Source organism: Physeter macrocephalus, chromosome 20 (genome assembly GCF_002837175.3).
Source record: "Physeter macrocephalus isolate SW-GA chromosome 20, ASM283717v5, whole genome shotgun sequence".
Taxonomy (NCBI): domain Eukaryota; kingdom Metazoa; phylum Chordata; class Mammalia; order Artiodactyla; family Physeteridae; genus Physeter; species Physeter macrocephalus.
Genome location: NC_041233.1, coordinates 29,835,595 through 29,848,679, shown reverse-complemented (window position 1 = coordinate 29,848,679; position 13,085 = coordinate 29,835,595). Strand labels below are relative to the sequence as shown.

At 54.3% G+C, this 13,085-nt stretch overlaps 1 protein-coding gene across 1 annotated transcript; it reads right to left on the bottom strand.

Moving 5' to 3' along the window:
• Nucleotides 1-517: 517 nt before the first annotated feature.
• On the bottom strand, nt 518-2,800 carry PPIF (peptidylprolyl isomerase F). Its single transcript, XM_055081221.1, has 3 exons — nt 2,499-2,800; nt 1,209-1,239; nt 518-657 (listed from the first exon to the last, which is right to left on the bottom strand). The coding sequence occupies exons 1-3, from the start codon at nt 2,685-2,687 to the stop codon at nt 518-520; spliced, it is 360 nt and encodes a 119-aa protein (XP_054937196.1). The 5' UTR covers nt 2,688-2,800.
• Between the last annotated feature and the right edge of the window lie 10,285 nt (nt 2,801-13,085).

Below are 13,085 nucleotides of genomic sequence, written 5' to 3'. Positions count from 1 at the left end.
CAAAACTAATGCTTTTGAAAAGAGGCAGAACACATGACTAAAGAACAGACTTATTTAACCGAGAAAGATGCCCTTCTCTGGAAAGAGGCTCCAAGTCCAAACCTGTGTGTTCTTGTCTGTGCCCAGTCTCCTCCCTCCTCCTCCTCCTCCTCCTCTCTATCCTCATCTCCCATGCCAAGTGCTCAGTTGGACACACTGTGGGGCACGGGCAGAGACTGTCTGAATATGCTGGTCCTCCAAAGCCTTCAGATCTAACCCTGAGCACATCCACACTCCGATGCCCGTTCTCCCTCCACTGCTTCACTCTCCCGACCCCGCCAGGCAGGGCCGTCCTGCCGCTTGCCCTGTTGCTTAACTCCTGGGGCAGGGAAGGCTCTGTGTCAGCCAGGAAAAGCTCCGGCCTCTCGGAGTAAGAGGACAGGCCGAGCGAGTGACCACAGTTGCCCTCCATTCAGTACTTTCCAGGCACATGCACACTGGTTAATCCTCATGAGAATCCTTCGAGGCGTCCCCGTCACTACCCCCACTTAGAGAAGAGGAACCCAAGGCTGGAAGAGGCCGCCGCTACCTGGCACATGAAGGACGGAATCACTCTGTGAAAGGTGGAGCCTTTGTAGCCGAAGCCCTTCTCCCCGGTGCACAGGGCTCTGAAGTTCTCTGAGGGTTGAAGGAAGAGGCAGGTCAGCAGGGCCAGGCCTCAACCCAGGGGCCACAACTTGTTCCAGCCAGCGCCCTCTCTACCTAACCCCCGCCAGGACATGGAAAGACCCCCACCCCTGGGTCTGCGCTGACTGTGTGACCTGGGATAAGTCATCTGGCGCCCTGACTTCAGTGTCCGAGCACTGTGGCAAGAACACATGCTCCTGGCTGTTCCAGCACCGGGTCAGCAGGGCAGGGAGCCCAAGCAAGGGCTGCGAACCCACCAGCCTGCCCCATCGGGCACCGGGAGGGAGGAAGTTGTCCCAGAGAAAATGTACGTGTATCTTCTCCTGATTCTGAGGCTGCTACTGGACAGGTGGGCGGGGCCAACCCTAAGGCTCAGAGAGGACCAGCGGCTGCCCCAGGGTACTCAGCAGCTGAGCCACCCGTGGAACTCCCATCTGGTCACGGTTCTCATGTCCCGACTCCTCTCAGCACCCCACCCACCTTGCCTTGCCCCTCTCTCTTCCACCCAGACTGGACTCAGAAGGCCCTGGGCCCTGTCTTACCTGCTGTCTTTGGGACGACATCTGCCTTCAGCTGTGGGGAGAGAAGAGGGACAAGATGGTCAGTCCAGAGGCAGGTAAAAGAGGGACCCAACCCACACGGTGGCCCAGGAGATGGGGAAAGCACATTCCTGTCACTCCCAGCCCTCCGTGGGAGGCCACCTAAGCAGCTATCATTTCTGCCAGCTGCTTCCTGAACTCCAGGCTGGGAGGAGGCAGCCTCGATTTCCTAATTTGTCGGAAGAGATAAGAACACCATCCTGGCCTACTTCTAGGGCAGAACTGGCAGAGCCACTTCAGCTGGGCCCAAAGCATTAGAGACTCAAGGCCTGGAGAGAGGGCCCTGGGGAGGAGCCAGTCCGAGCTCCTCAATGGGCAGATGGGAAACCGAGGCTCAGAGAGAGGCAGGAGGGGTGGGGGAAAGGGGAGGCTGGAGTCCCATCTAAGCCTGCCTCTTACCTCCCAGCTGCAAGAGCCACACTGGCACCAAACCTTTAAAATAAATGGGCGCTCTCCATTTTCCAGAAGAGTGAACCGAGGCTTAACTGAGGCCCCTTTGTTCAAAATGGGCTTGAAGGCTACACCCAAGCTTCTCCTCTGTTAACCTTCTGGACTATTAGGTATGTTTCTTGCTTCGTTTTTCAAAAAGGCCCAAAGAGCCAGGGCAGACTCTGCGTGTCACCTCGGAAAGGTGGCTGGGGATGGAGTTGCGGCAATGAGCTCCAAGCACACTGCCCCGACTCCAGGAGCTCTATGCCGGCTCTGGTGGCTGGAGCCCAAGGCCGGGCCAGCCGCCCTGCTGGGAGAGGAGGCGGCCCGAAACCACCTTTGCTCCGCCGAGAGCCCGATGGCGAGGGCGGGGCTGGGGCCCGCTCCGCCTTCTGCAAGGGCCACAGTGTGAGCGCCCAGCCGGGCCCGCCGCCAGGACCCCGGAGGCCCCCGAGGTGGGTTTCCCACCTCGAAGCTCCGGGCCTAGGATCCCGCCCGGTTAAGTCTCGGAGCCCCTCCCCGACCCCGGCCGGCGGGGCGGGCCCTCCTAGCCTACGATCTGACCTTGAGCTTTCTCCTCCACAGGGGCCTCCCTCCCGCCTCCACTAGTCCAAAGTTCTGAGGGGAGGCCTGGAGAGACCAATCTGATGCCCCTCCTTAGAGATGGGGAAACTGAGGCCCAGAGCCCAGGAGCAGGAAGCAAGGTCACTCAGCGAGCCAGGCACAGCGCCGGCCCGGGGCCCAGAGCTCTTCCGCGACCGTCCCGCACGCCCAGTCCAGCACGGTCCTGTCCGGTGGTCTCACCTCCAGCACCACGCGGCCGAGCGGCTGCCCGTCGGCGCCCACGTCCAGGTACACGAGCGGGTTCCGGGAGGAAGAGGACGGGTCTCGGGAGCCGCTGCTGCAAGCGCGGGCCGCGAGTAGGCGCAGGTGCGCGGAGCGCGGGCCGGAGAGGGGGCCGAGCAGACGGGGGCCGCAGTGCAGCGCCAGCATCGTGGGCGCGGGTCCGGGCGGGAGAGACACGGGCCAGCAGAGACTCCAGAAGCGAGGGTCATGCGCGCCCAAAGGGCCAAGCTAGGCGCTGCGGCGTGCCGCCGCCTTTATTGGCCCAGTCAGCCTCGTGGCCCCGCCTCCATCCCGCCCCCTCCGGCCTGACCGCGGGCTCCCCCTGCTGGCCCCAGCGGGCAGCGCAGCCCGGCCGGTGGGGCGGTGGGGCGTGAAGTCTTCTGAACACACCCCAACCAGGGCCAGCGACCTGAGGGGCAGGCAAGACTTCGCAAAAGGAGGCCGGTTCCATTTTGCGAGGGTCCCAATAGATGAAAAAAGGGGAAAATGCTAAAACGTGGTTAACTCCAAAATACGAGCATCCATATGTTTTCATTGACTATAACAAAAGTCTACATTTGAGACTTTTGTATGGCTGCCCCTCGCCCCATAGGCCCTGTAGACAGACAGGCGGACCAGGAGAGACCGTGGCACTGAGAGTCAGTCAAGGAAAGGTGGAGACGAGAAGCGGGATTAGAGCGAGAGGTGGCAGGCACCTCCCATGGTGACCACAGGCCTCCTTGTCCTATCCTGGGCTTGTCCTCAGATGCTTCTAGAAACCAGTCCCTCTTCCAGACTCAGCCTTGACCTGTCGTGCTCTTACCAGGCGCCCAGTCCTCCACCAGGACTGGGTCTGGCTCTTCCTCCCCGACCCCATAGACTGACATCCCTGATCCCCAGCAACCAGGACAGACGGCTGCTAGCTCCCCTCCCACCCCCACTCACCCCAAAGCTGCACCTGCAGATAACATAGCACAGGGACCAGTCCAAGGAAAAGCAAGAAGGCAAGACAGGAAGAGAAGGGGAACTGAGCGGGAGAAACCCCAGTGAGGGGGATTTACCCCACGTGCTGAGGTGGGCTGCCCAGAAGCCTGGGGGCATGGGAGGCCCACAGGAAATGAGTGACAGGCAGGGGACTTGAGAGAGCATCGAGCCAACACCTGCACTCTCCATATGTGCAAATGAGGCCCAGAGAGAGGAGGGCATTGCCTAGAGGTAGGGGAACCCTGGAGTCTCCGCAGCCAGCCTCCGCCAGTCCTCCCAGGCCTTCTGGGCCTTAGTTTCCCCTCTGCAGAAGAGGGGGTGATGCTAATCCCTACCTTGCTTGTTTTCCAGGTCTGTTCCAAGGATAAAATGAACAAGAGAGAGAGGACTTTGTCAGCTGTTAAATACTGTGCCATGAGCATCAGTGATGGACAGAGTCTAGATGGTCTTTTTTTTTTTTTAAACCTCTGATTCTTTTGTGTGTGTGTCATTCTTTGTGTGTGTATGTGTCATTTGTGTGTGTGTGTGTCATTTTTTTTTTAATTTTTATTTTTGGCTGCATTAGGTCTTTGTTGATGCATGCTGGCTTTCTCTAGTTGCGGCCAGCGGGGGCTACTCTGTCGTGGTGCGTGGGCTTCTCATTGCGGTGGCTTCTCTTGTTGTGGAGCACGGGCTCTAGGCACGCGGGCTTCAGTAGTTGTGGCATGTGGGCTCAGTAATTGTGGCTCGTGGGCTCAGTAGTTGTGGCACACTGGCTCTAGAGCACAGGCTCAGTAGTTGTGGCCCACAAGCTTAGTTGCTCGTTACATGGTATGTGGGATCTTCTCGGACCAGGGCTCGAACCTGTGTCCCCTGCATTGGCAGGCGGATTCTTAACCACTGTGCCACCAGGGAAGTCCCCTCTAGATGGTCTTTGCTCAGGGTTTGGGGCTCATACAGTAATGGGCCTCAGCTGCAGGGGCTCAGAGTTCTGAGGGGCCAGAGAAGAGGGTGGGGTCTGGGCCTTGGAATCAGGTGGGCTTCAGCTGGGACCAGCTCTAGACTGACCTGCCCCAGGCTCTGAATTGACTCCTGGGAAGGGTCAGGAAGCAAAATCCTGACCCAAGCCAATTCAAGGGGTCAACGTGTCTTAACCTCATGAGAATGCTGGCTTGACCCTTTTCTGGAAGTCCACAGTCCCCTTCTCTATTCCTGGCCCAGGAGGGGCCTGCACTCAATGATACTCCAGCTGCATCCTGGGGCCCAGATGCTCCCCAGGTCCCAGCCCAGGACGGGGCCTCACTCTGTTCTGGGGAATGGCTTCTCCTTTTTCGTGATTGTTCCCTAAAGTAGAACAGGTCTGAGTAGGAAGCTGGCTGGCTCCCTGCCCCATCTGGGCCCTCAGCACATCTTGCACATACTCCCCTGTATCAGCGCATACTGCAGATTCAAAAGAGGAAGAGAGGAATCACCCCACATATCAGTTCCAGGCCCTTGGCTCACACAGCCCTTAGCTACGCCAAATGTATTAGTGGTCCCCTATTGTCTCTCAAGCCGGCTCCTGGAGGGCCTCAGTTTATCTCCCACCCACTGGAGTATGGGCAGCCCTAACCCAGGGAAGAGCTGCTTTCATTCATGTAACCACTTTAATTCCCAAAGCCCTTGCCTAGCCCTTAGCCCGGCTGCTCTCCACTGCAGCCTGAGAAGCAGTTTCATTGTACAGATAGGGAAGCAAGGCCCCAAGAGTTGGGGAGTGAGTTGCCCAAGGGCAGAGTGTTGGAGCTGGGAGGCGTCTCTCTGACTCCAGGATCAGGGTTTGCATATGTCACTATCGTTGAGGAGCCGGTATTTGGGAAAGGGCTGGGAGGGCAAGAGAGACAAACCTTGGACATAGGACACAGCAAGCTAGAAACTGAGTTAGCTGGGGGACTGTGGAACTCAGGGGACAGGGGAAATTGTTTCTGCCTAGGGGGTCAGCCAGGAGACAACTGCATTTGAGGGGCAGAGATAAAAAGATGCAGAGAGGAGATTCCAGAGGGGGAAAAAGCCAAAGCCAGCCCAGAGCTAGGAGAGGTCAGGGCATCTTCAATGAAAGGCTACAATATTGACCATGAGCTGAAAGCTTGGCAGGGGAAGGGGCATGGCAATCACAGAGAATCCTGAAGGCCAGGCTGAGGTCTAACATTGTTGGATAGTACTGGGAGCCATGGATGGTGCAATCCTTCATCCCCACCATGTTACACCTTCTACCCTCTTTGAAAAATCAAACATCATCACTCCCTCTTGCCTGAGCCAGAGAAAATTCCACCTTCCCCACAGGCTCAGCTGTGAAATCATTTCTACCTGTGCTGACCTCAGTGGCATCAGGAGCAAGGACTGTCTCTGCGCTGAGCCATGAACTGAAATATGCCCATCCCCAGGTGAGATGGGGTAGGTGCCACCACTCAGCCTCTATGGCTATTTATAGACTCTGTGTCATCCTCAGAAACAGTAGTTTCTCTCCACTCAGCCCAAGTGGCTTCTTATCCAGGGTGTTAATGGATTTCATCACTCAGGGACCCTGTAATGCCATCTTTAGGCCTCACAGAGCCAAAGAACAGTCAGGTCATGCTGACATCCAGGGGTTGCAAACTCAGATACCTGTCGGGGCCAGGCAGAGACACACTGGGGTGAAGCGTGCTGGGCAAGGCTATAGGGAATAAGTGGACGTGGGACTGTGTCCAAACACCACAATTAAAGGGGCAGCTCCTGCCCAGGCCAGTCAATTTTTGTATGTGGACGATGGGTCCAGTGTAGCCAGATCTTTTCATTTTTCAATAAAAACTAAAAACATTATGTTTAGTGGAAATCTCCCAACTTTTAAATGTTGGGAACTCATTTTACAATAAAATTAAACCCTATGAGCCTTAAACAACACATTTACAACCTAGCTAGGGCCTCTGAGCCAATAGTTTATAAGCTCTGATCTCCACTGTGTAAATGAGAGAACTGAAGCTCAGAGAGGGACAGGAACTTGCCCATGGTCACACAGCCTCAAAGTACTGGAACTGTGGTCAAACCCCTCTCTTCACACTTGTCAGGACCCTTTCTACAAGATTCACTCAGCAGACATGTTTTCAGAGCACCTACTAAATGCCGGCCAGGCCTGAGTTTCCCCTCAGATACGGAATACCTTCTGCCTCTCCCAGGTTGCCCGTGTGCTGGTCAGGGGTGAATGTTGTGGTCATCAGAGGGTATGAAGTTACAGGGGTCCTGAAGAGCCTTCCAGGAGGGTCTGGGAGTGAAGGAGGCCCTGCTGTGGTCATGGGGCGGGGTTTTCATGAACGATCAATGCTAGCGTCTGTTCCTGGGACAATGTGCCTTAGGTAGAAGGAGGCCTTGGACTTCATTTCTCTTGGTTCCATCTGGGGAACTGGGGTCCAGGAGAGCATCTGTCATGGGGAGCTGACAGGGAGCCCAGAAGAGAGGTTCTTAGGTGAGAACCCAAAAAGTGAACCAGAGCCTGCTAACAGGCCACCGTGATCACGTCACTCTCTGGGGGAATTCCCCCGAGGCACTCCCAGCCTTCTCGAAGTCATTCTCAATGCATCAGCCTTCCTCTACTGCTTCCAGGAAACATGGGTGTGTCTGGTCCCGAGCATGGTCTGAAGCAGAGCATTGTGGGAGTCAGGAAGAGGCGGGCAGGGGAGGTTTCTCTCAAGGCCCAGGGTGGTGGTGGGCACAGTGAGCAGAGAGAGGCCTCAAGGGGGAGGTCTGGAGAAACTCCTCTTCAGAGTCCAGCTGGGCTTTAAAGGTCACCTGTGCAGGGCTTCCCTGGTGGGCGCAGTGGTTAAGAATCCACCTGCCGATGTAGGGTACACAGGTTCGAGCCCTGGTCCAGGAAGATTCCCATGTGCCGCGGAGCAACTAAGCCACAACTAGTGAGCCCACGTGCCACAACTGCTGAAGCCCACGCGCCACAACTGCTGAAGCCCACGCGCCTAGAGCCCGTGCTCCGCAACAAGAGAAGCCACCGCAGTGAGAAGCCCGCACACCGCAACGAAGAGTAGTCCCTGCTCACGGCAACTAGAGAAAGCCACGCGCAGCAACGAAGACCCAACACAGCCAAAACTTAATTAATTAATTTGAAAAATAATAATAAAAGTCACCTGTGCAATCCAGGCTGCTGTGGGCCCCTGGGGAGCAGCCAGCAGGGCAGGACAGGGCTCACCCCCCAGCCACCTGGTCACAGAGTGGAGCTGAGGAAACACGCTTCTGAGTGTACCTACTGTCCACCGTGATCTGGGCAGCCCTGGGGTGACTGCCGCCCAGCTGGCGCCTTGACTACAACCTCCCGCGAGACCTTGAGCCAGGGGACCCAGATAAACCACACCCAGACACCTGACCCACAGAAAGCCTGACATAATAGATGCTTGTTGCTTTAAGCCCCTCGGTGTTGGGTCATGTGCTATGCAGCACAGATAACTAATAGACAGATAATACCTGTAGCACCTTGTACCCAGCCAGGGCCCTTTAAAGCCCAGCTCCGACCCCATTGCTCCACACACAGCCCGGCACTGACCTGCCATCTCAGCAGGCTTGTGTCACCAGCCGCTCTTGGCAAAGACCTCACAGGCACAGTCAGGGACAACCGGCCCTGAGAGACAGGCCTGACGGGTCTTGGTGAGGATGTGGACCGGGCTGCTGTTTTGTTTTTTCGGTTTTTTTTAATTAAAAAATGTTTTTGGCCACGCTGCACGGCTTGTGGGGTCTTAGTTCCCCAACCAGGGATCGAACCTGGGCCCTTGGCAGTGAGAGCATGGAGTCTTAACACTGGACCGCCAGGGCATTCCCTGGGCTGCTGTTTCTGTCTCATTCCTCTGAAGGAGAATGCCTGAAGCCTGAGAGAGAGAAAGGGAGCTGGGAGGAAGCCCTCGGCGAGAGGTCCTGAGCTGCGGTTTGGCCAGGGCATCCTGGTGGCCTCGGGGAAGGAACGGTACCTCACTTGATGACTCCGTGCTGGGCTCTGAACTAAGCACTTCCTAGACGCCGCCCCAATGCTCAGGAGGAACCTGCAAATCAGGGATTATCCCTGTTTTACAAATGAAGGAATAGGCATCCAGAGAGGGTAAGCGATTTCTCCAAGGTCACACTAGTGTGAAGTGGAGACTGGAGTTCTTCCCAGTTCCCCTTGGCTGTGTGTCTTCCTTCAGGAGTTGGTGGGCTGCAAGTGGCACCTCTTAGGTGAATTATGGCAGATATCATCCCTTCCATGCAGCCTTTCTTCCAGCTAGCCTGACACTGTGCTTGGTGATTTAGACCTGAAATCTCATCTAGTCCTTGTGAAAACTCCGCAAGGGAGAGGCTTCTGTCCCCATGTGGTGGTGACAGCTCCAGGCCTGAGTGGGAACCAATGACTTACTCAAGGCCACACGGATAACAGGTGGCTGAGCAGGCTCTGACCCCAGGTCTCGCTGACTTCAAAGCTTGCGTTGTCCCCCCACTGGCTGGGCCTTCTTGCCCTAGAGAATATCTACCATTGGCTTTCAGCCCTGCAGGGGTGGCGTCCACTAGCACAGGTGAGCAAGGTATAAACACGGGCACAGAGTTTATTCACGCAGTTCCTGCCCAGAGTCAGCAGGAAAAGAAGCCATCGGCAGGACTCAAGAGCTTGCCAAGGAAGTCCAGGTTAGCCATCGTGCACAACCCACCCCCACCTGTGTTGACCGGCCCTGGTTGGCATCATTATCCTAAGGAGGGGCTCTCACTGCCAGGTTCCCCAAAGGTGGGACTTGAGCCCTCTCCAGGACCATGATGCCGCTTGGGCAGACCTTGTCTGAGCTCTGGTCTCTGCTCTATGGCTGCAGGGAGACAAAGAGGCCCGCAATTCTGCTGTCCCTTTTCCTTTTTCTGGTCTGTTTGTTTCTCCTGTTGACCTGTGTAATTTTCCTGAATCTATTGGCTTGACTCTCAGTCTCTACTTACTAACATTGATACCTCTTCCTCCTCCATTTCAATGAATCCCTTCGAATCAACATCACTTACCCCCTGTGTAATCAAGATTGCCCACCATTGATGCTAAGTGTTGGTTTTTTCTTCCAATTAAGATGAGCACTATAGTCTTAGATGCTTGATAACAGTAAGAATAGCTATCATTTACTGCACACTCAATAAGCTGCACATGGTAAGAATTTACATTATTTCTTTTTTCTTTCTTTTTTTTTTTAATTCAGTTGTGGGATCTTAGGTCCCTGACCAGGGATTGAACCCGGGCCCTTGTCAGTGAGAGCTCACAGTCCTAACCACTGGACTGCCAGGGAATTCCCGACATTATTTCTTAATCCTCCCATGGCCCTTAAGAACAGGTACTAGTGTAACTGCTCTTTAAAAATCAGGTCTCCAAAGCTGGCAGAGGTTATGAAAGCTGTCCGAGGTTAGGAAAGCTGTCCAAGGTTACAGGACCTTCTCTCGCGTTAAGTAAGTGGCCGAGCAGCCTGTATTTGGCCCAACTCGGACTAATTCCAGAACTAATCTCCATCGTCACTGAATTTTAGTACAAAAGGTCAGCAGGTACAGGTCAGGCTGGGAGAGGCCTCAATTTATGTAACAAAGATCTCAGATATTAGATGAGCAGAGGCTTGGAAAATTGATAAACTGGCAGGCTGTGTTCCTAAGACAGTGTATCAGTATCACATGCCCTGGTACTGGGCTGGCCCGAGCACATCAGATCACAGTGTCGGCCTCAGCTGCAAGTGGACAGGCCCCACAAATTCAGCAGAAGACGCAGCCAGGAAGTAGAGCAGGGGACCTGGGGAATCAAGGGGACAGCTCTAGCAAGGCTGTTCACTAGAGGATGGTGTGGGCACGATACCATCTCCAGAGTGATGAGTTCTATCACAGACAGAGAACACAGTGGGGCTCCCTTGGCCTGAAGCTGGACCAGCGGGAGCCAGATTGGGGCTTATTTAGACAAGAAAGCTTTCTATCAATCAGTGATATCACATAATGATACTTTGAAGTAGTAGACTCCCCATGACTGGAGAGATGCCCCAGAGAGGAGTCCTACTCAGGGTGGTTGGTGGACCAGGTAATCCATGAGGTTCTGTTCCATTCTGAGACTCTGCGATTTAGACCCCAAAAGTGGAGCAGCTAGGGGGAGCAAAAAGAGCAGGGCGCAACCTCAAATTCATTGCTTGGCAAGTTGGTGAGTAACATGTAACATGAAACCATAACAGGCAGAAGAGAATCCTGGAGTATGGTTACTGGTTTCAAAATGGTCAAAAGTTTTGAAGCAGAGAAGCAGATGAGAGGAACTGTTAAGAAAGATACAGAACTCTTTTGAGGCATGCATACTTTAAAGATCTGCCCTGCCAAAGGCACCATGGGCACAGCTGGGGCAAAGTGACCTCTATTTCTTTCCCAGGTATCTCTTGCTGTCCTTTCCCTCCATGCTTTGGGGCAGACAGTCTTCAGAAATAATGACAAAAAAATCAATACTTGGCTCTGAGGTTTCCAAAAACCCTCAGGACACAGCCTGTTGTTTTAGAAAATGTGCATGATTGCTCATCCAGTCTTTCCACAAGACTTTGATCCACCCCCAACCAACAAGGGACTCTAGGGGTTGGAGGAGGAAGGCTATGGAGGGGAAGCAAGTAAGTTAGACCTGTGGAGGGACATGAGAACCTGCAGAAGAGCTTGGGGAATCCGGAAGCAGGGACATTTTGAGCCATGTTTCTTGAGTCCAAGAAAGGAACGAGAACCCAGGCTCCCCCTTCCCTGGTGGGTCTAGGACTGGGCGTGTCCAAGCAAGTGAGTCCCCCAGCCCTCCTCCAGCCGTGGTGTGGCCTAAGGAGCAATGAACATTTTTCCTGGGGAGACCCAAGAGAGCACAGAGTGATGCAATAAGTCTGAAGACCTGGAGGTCTTGTAGTTGAATGAGGAGAACATGGCAGGGCATGGACAAGAGTCAGATGGAAATAAGGATGTCAGTAGACACCAAGGGATCAGCAAAGACAGCTCTGACAGATGCCCTGACCCCTATTTTGACACTCTGTAACCTCCAGGAACTTAGAGGCAATTGCTGAGAGAAAGGATGGGGGAAGGGTCTTCCCCAAATTACTCAGATTGCTTCCGACATTTGGGCCAAAATAGGAGCTTGAAAAAAGAAATTAACTTATAGAAAAGTAAATTTAGTTGTGTATCTTGCATATGTGAGCTTGTGGACCAGAATTCATATCCATGACATGATTAAAGAGCTTTCAAACAACCAGGGAAAATATCAGTGTGGTATGTGTAACTTTAAGAGAAAAATTGTTCATGAAAATTAACAAGAAAATACGTTAGCATCTCAACAGAAAACACATAGAGGAAATGATTAGGCTGCACAAACTGCAAAATAGAAATGGCCAGTAATCATAAGAAAAAGGATGTTCAAACTCACTGGAAGTTGTGGAAGAAATGTCCGCGAGAGCTATGGGATATCATTTTAGCACCATCAGTCTTGTGCATCGGTCCATCATTTACCCCTAATGCCTTGTGCTTTTTTGTGGTTCTCCACTGTGGCCCAGCCTCCCTTCCTGACTGCCTGGTAATGGCAGCCACGAGAAGGCATTGCTCAGATCTCTGTCTGCAAGGCGTGGGGTTGGCCCAGGCTGCTGGCCTCTGAATCCATTCTCACGTCCACCCCTGAACCACAATCCCTGCGAAAGACTGACTGAGTGTAGAAAGGGTGCTACAGCAGCCCCTCTCCTGTGAGACGCGGACACCTCTGATGGCCGATTTTGGCTAGAGGGGTCCATCCCACCAACACCCTCCTCCCTCCCTGCTGCCTGCTTCCCTCCCTCCCTCTATCCTTCACTCAAGGTCAGACTTGACTGACAGTCTGACAGCTTTCCCATCCTCCCCCTTCTCCTGTCCCATTGCCTATCACAGGTACTTCCCTTAATACATTTCCTTCCCATCTAATCCTGGCTTGGCATCTGCTTCTTAGAGGCCCCTAACACCCCCTACAACAGACTGGGCTCTTACCTCGTGGGTCCACTGCCGCAGATGTAACCTCTTCCCTCCCCGAACAGCGACAGTGTTGCTGTGTTCTTACAGTAGAATGTCGACCTCACCAGGACGGCCAAAGAGGATTACAGTAGCAATGATATCTCAGATTCTGCTCTACCTGCTGATCAAGTCCTGCCGACCTTCGGCAGCCATGTTCCCCTCAAGCTCCACTGCCCCTTGCCAACTGGGAGGTATCACGTGTACCCCCGAGACGGTGTGCTCCTGCTGAGGGCTGTCTCTGCTCTGCCTAGTGCCCCCAGCAATGCACCAGAACCCCATGTAAGTGTCTGGGCAGACCTCCCTCTCACTTCTTTGGGGTCTCATATTAGTTTGCCAGAGCTGCCATAGATACTCTAACAAAATACCGCTCCACCACGGAGCTCCATACTCTTCCCCCCTGCGGGCTCCCCACTGTGGCTGCTCCCCTGGCCATCCTTGCAGCCGCGGGCACCCTTCGACACAGCCTCCTTGAAGGCTGCTCTCTCTGACGGTAGGCTGTCCTTGGGCCGTGTCTCCTGGTTTCCTGTTGATCTCTCCAAAAACCCATGTAGTTCTGCCCAAGCCTGGGCCCAC

Bases quoted from the DNA above. Each gene is read 5' to 3' on its own strand.
- PPIF (XM_055081221.1), bottom strand. From the start codon at position 2,687: ATGCTGGCGCTGCACTGCGGCCCCCGTCTGCTCGGCCCCCTCTCCGGC. The intron at 1,240-2,498 runs GTGAGACCACCG...CTCTCCCCACAG, and splicing joins TCGGCCGCGTGGTGCTGGAG to CTGAAGGCAGATGTCGTCCC. The intron at 658-1,208 runs GTAAGACAGGGC...TTCAACCCTCAG, and splicing joins TGTCGTCCCAAAGACAGCAG to AGAACTTCAGAGCCCTGTGC.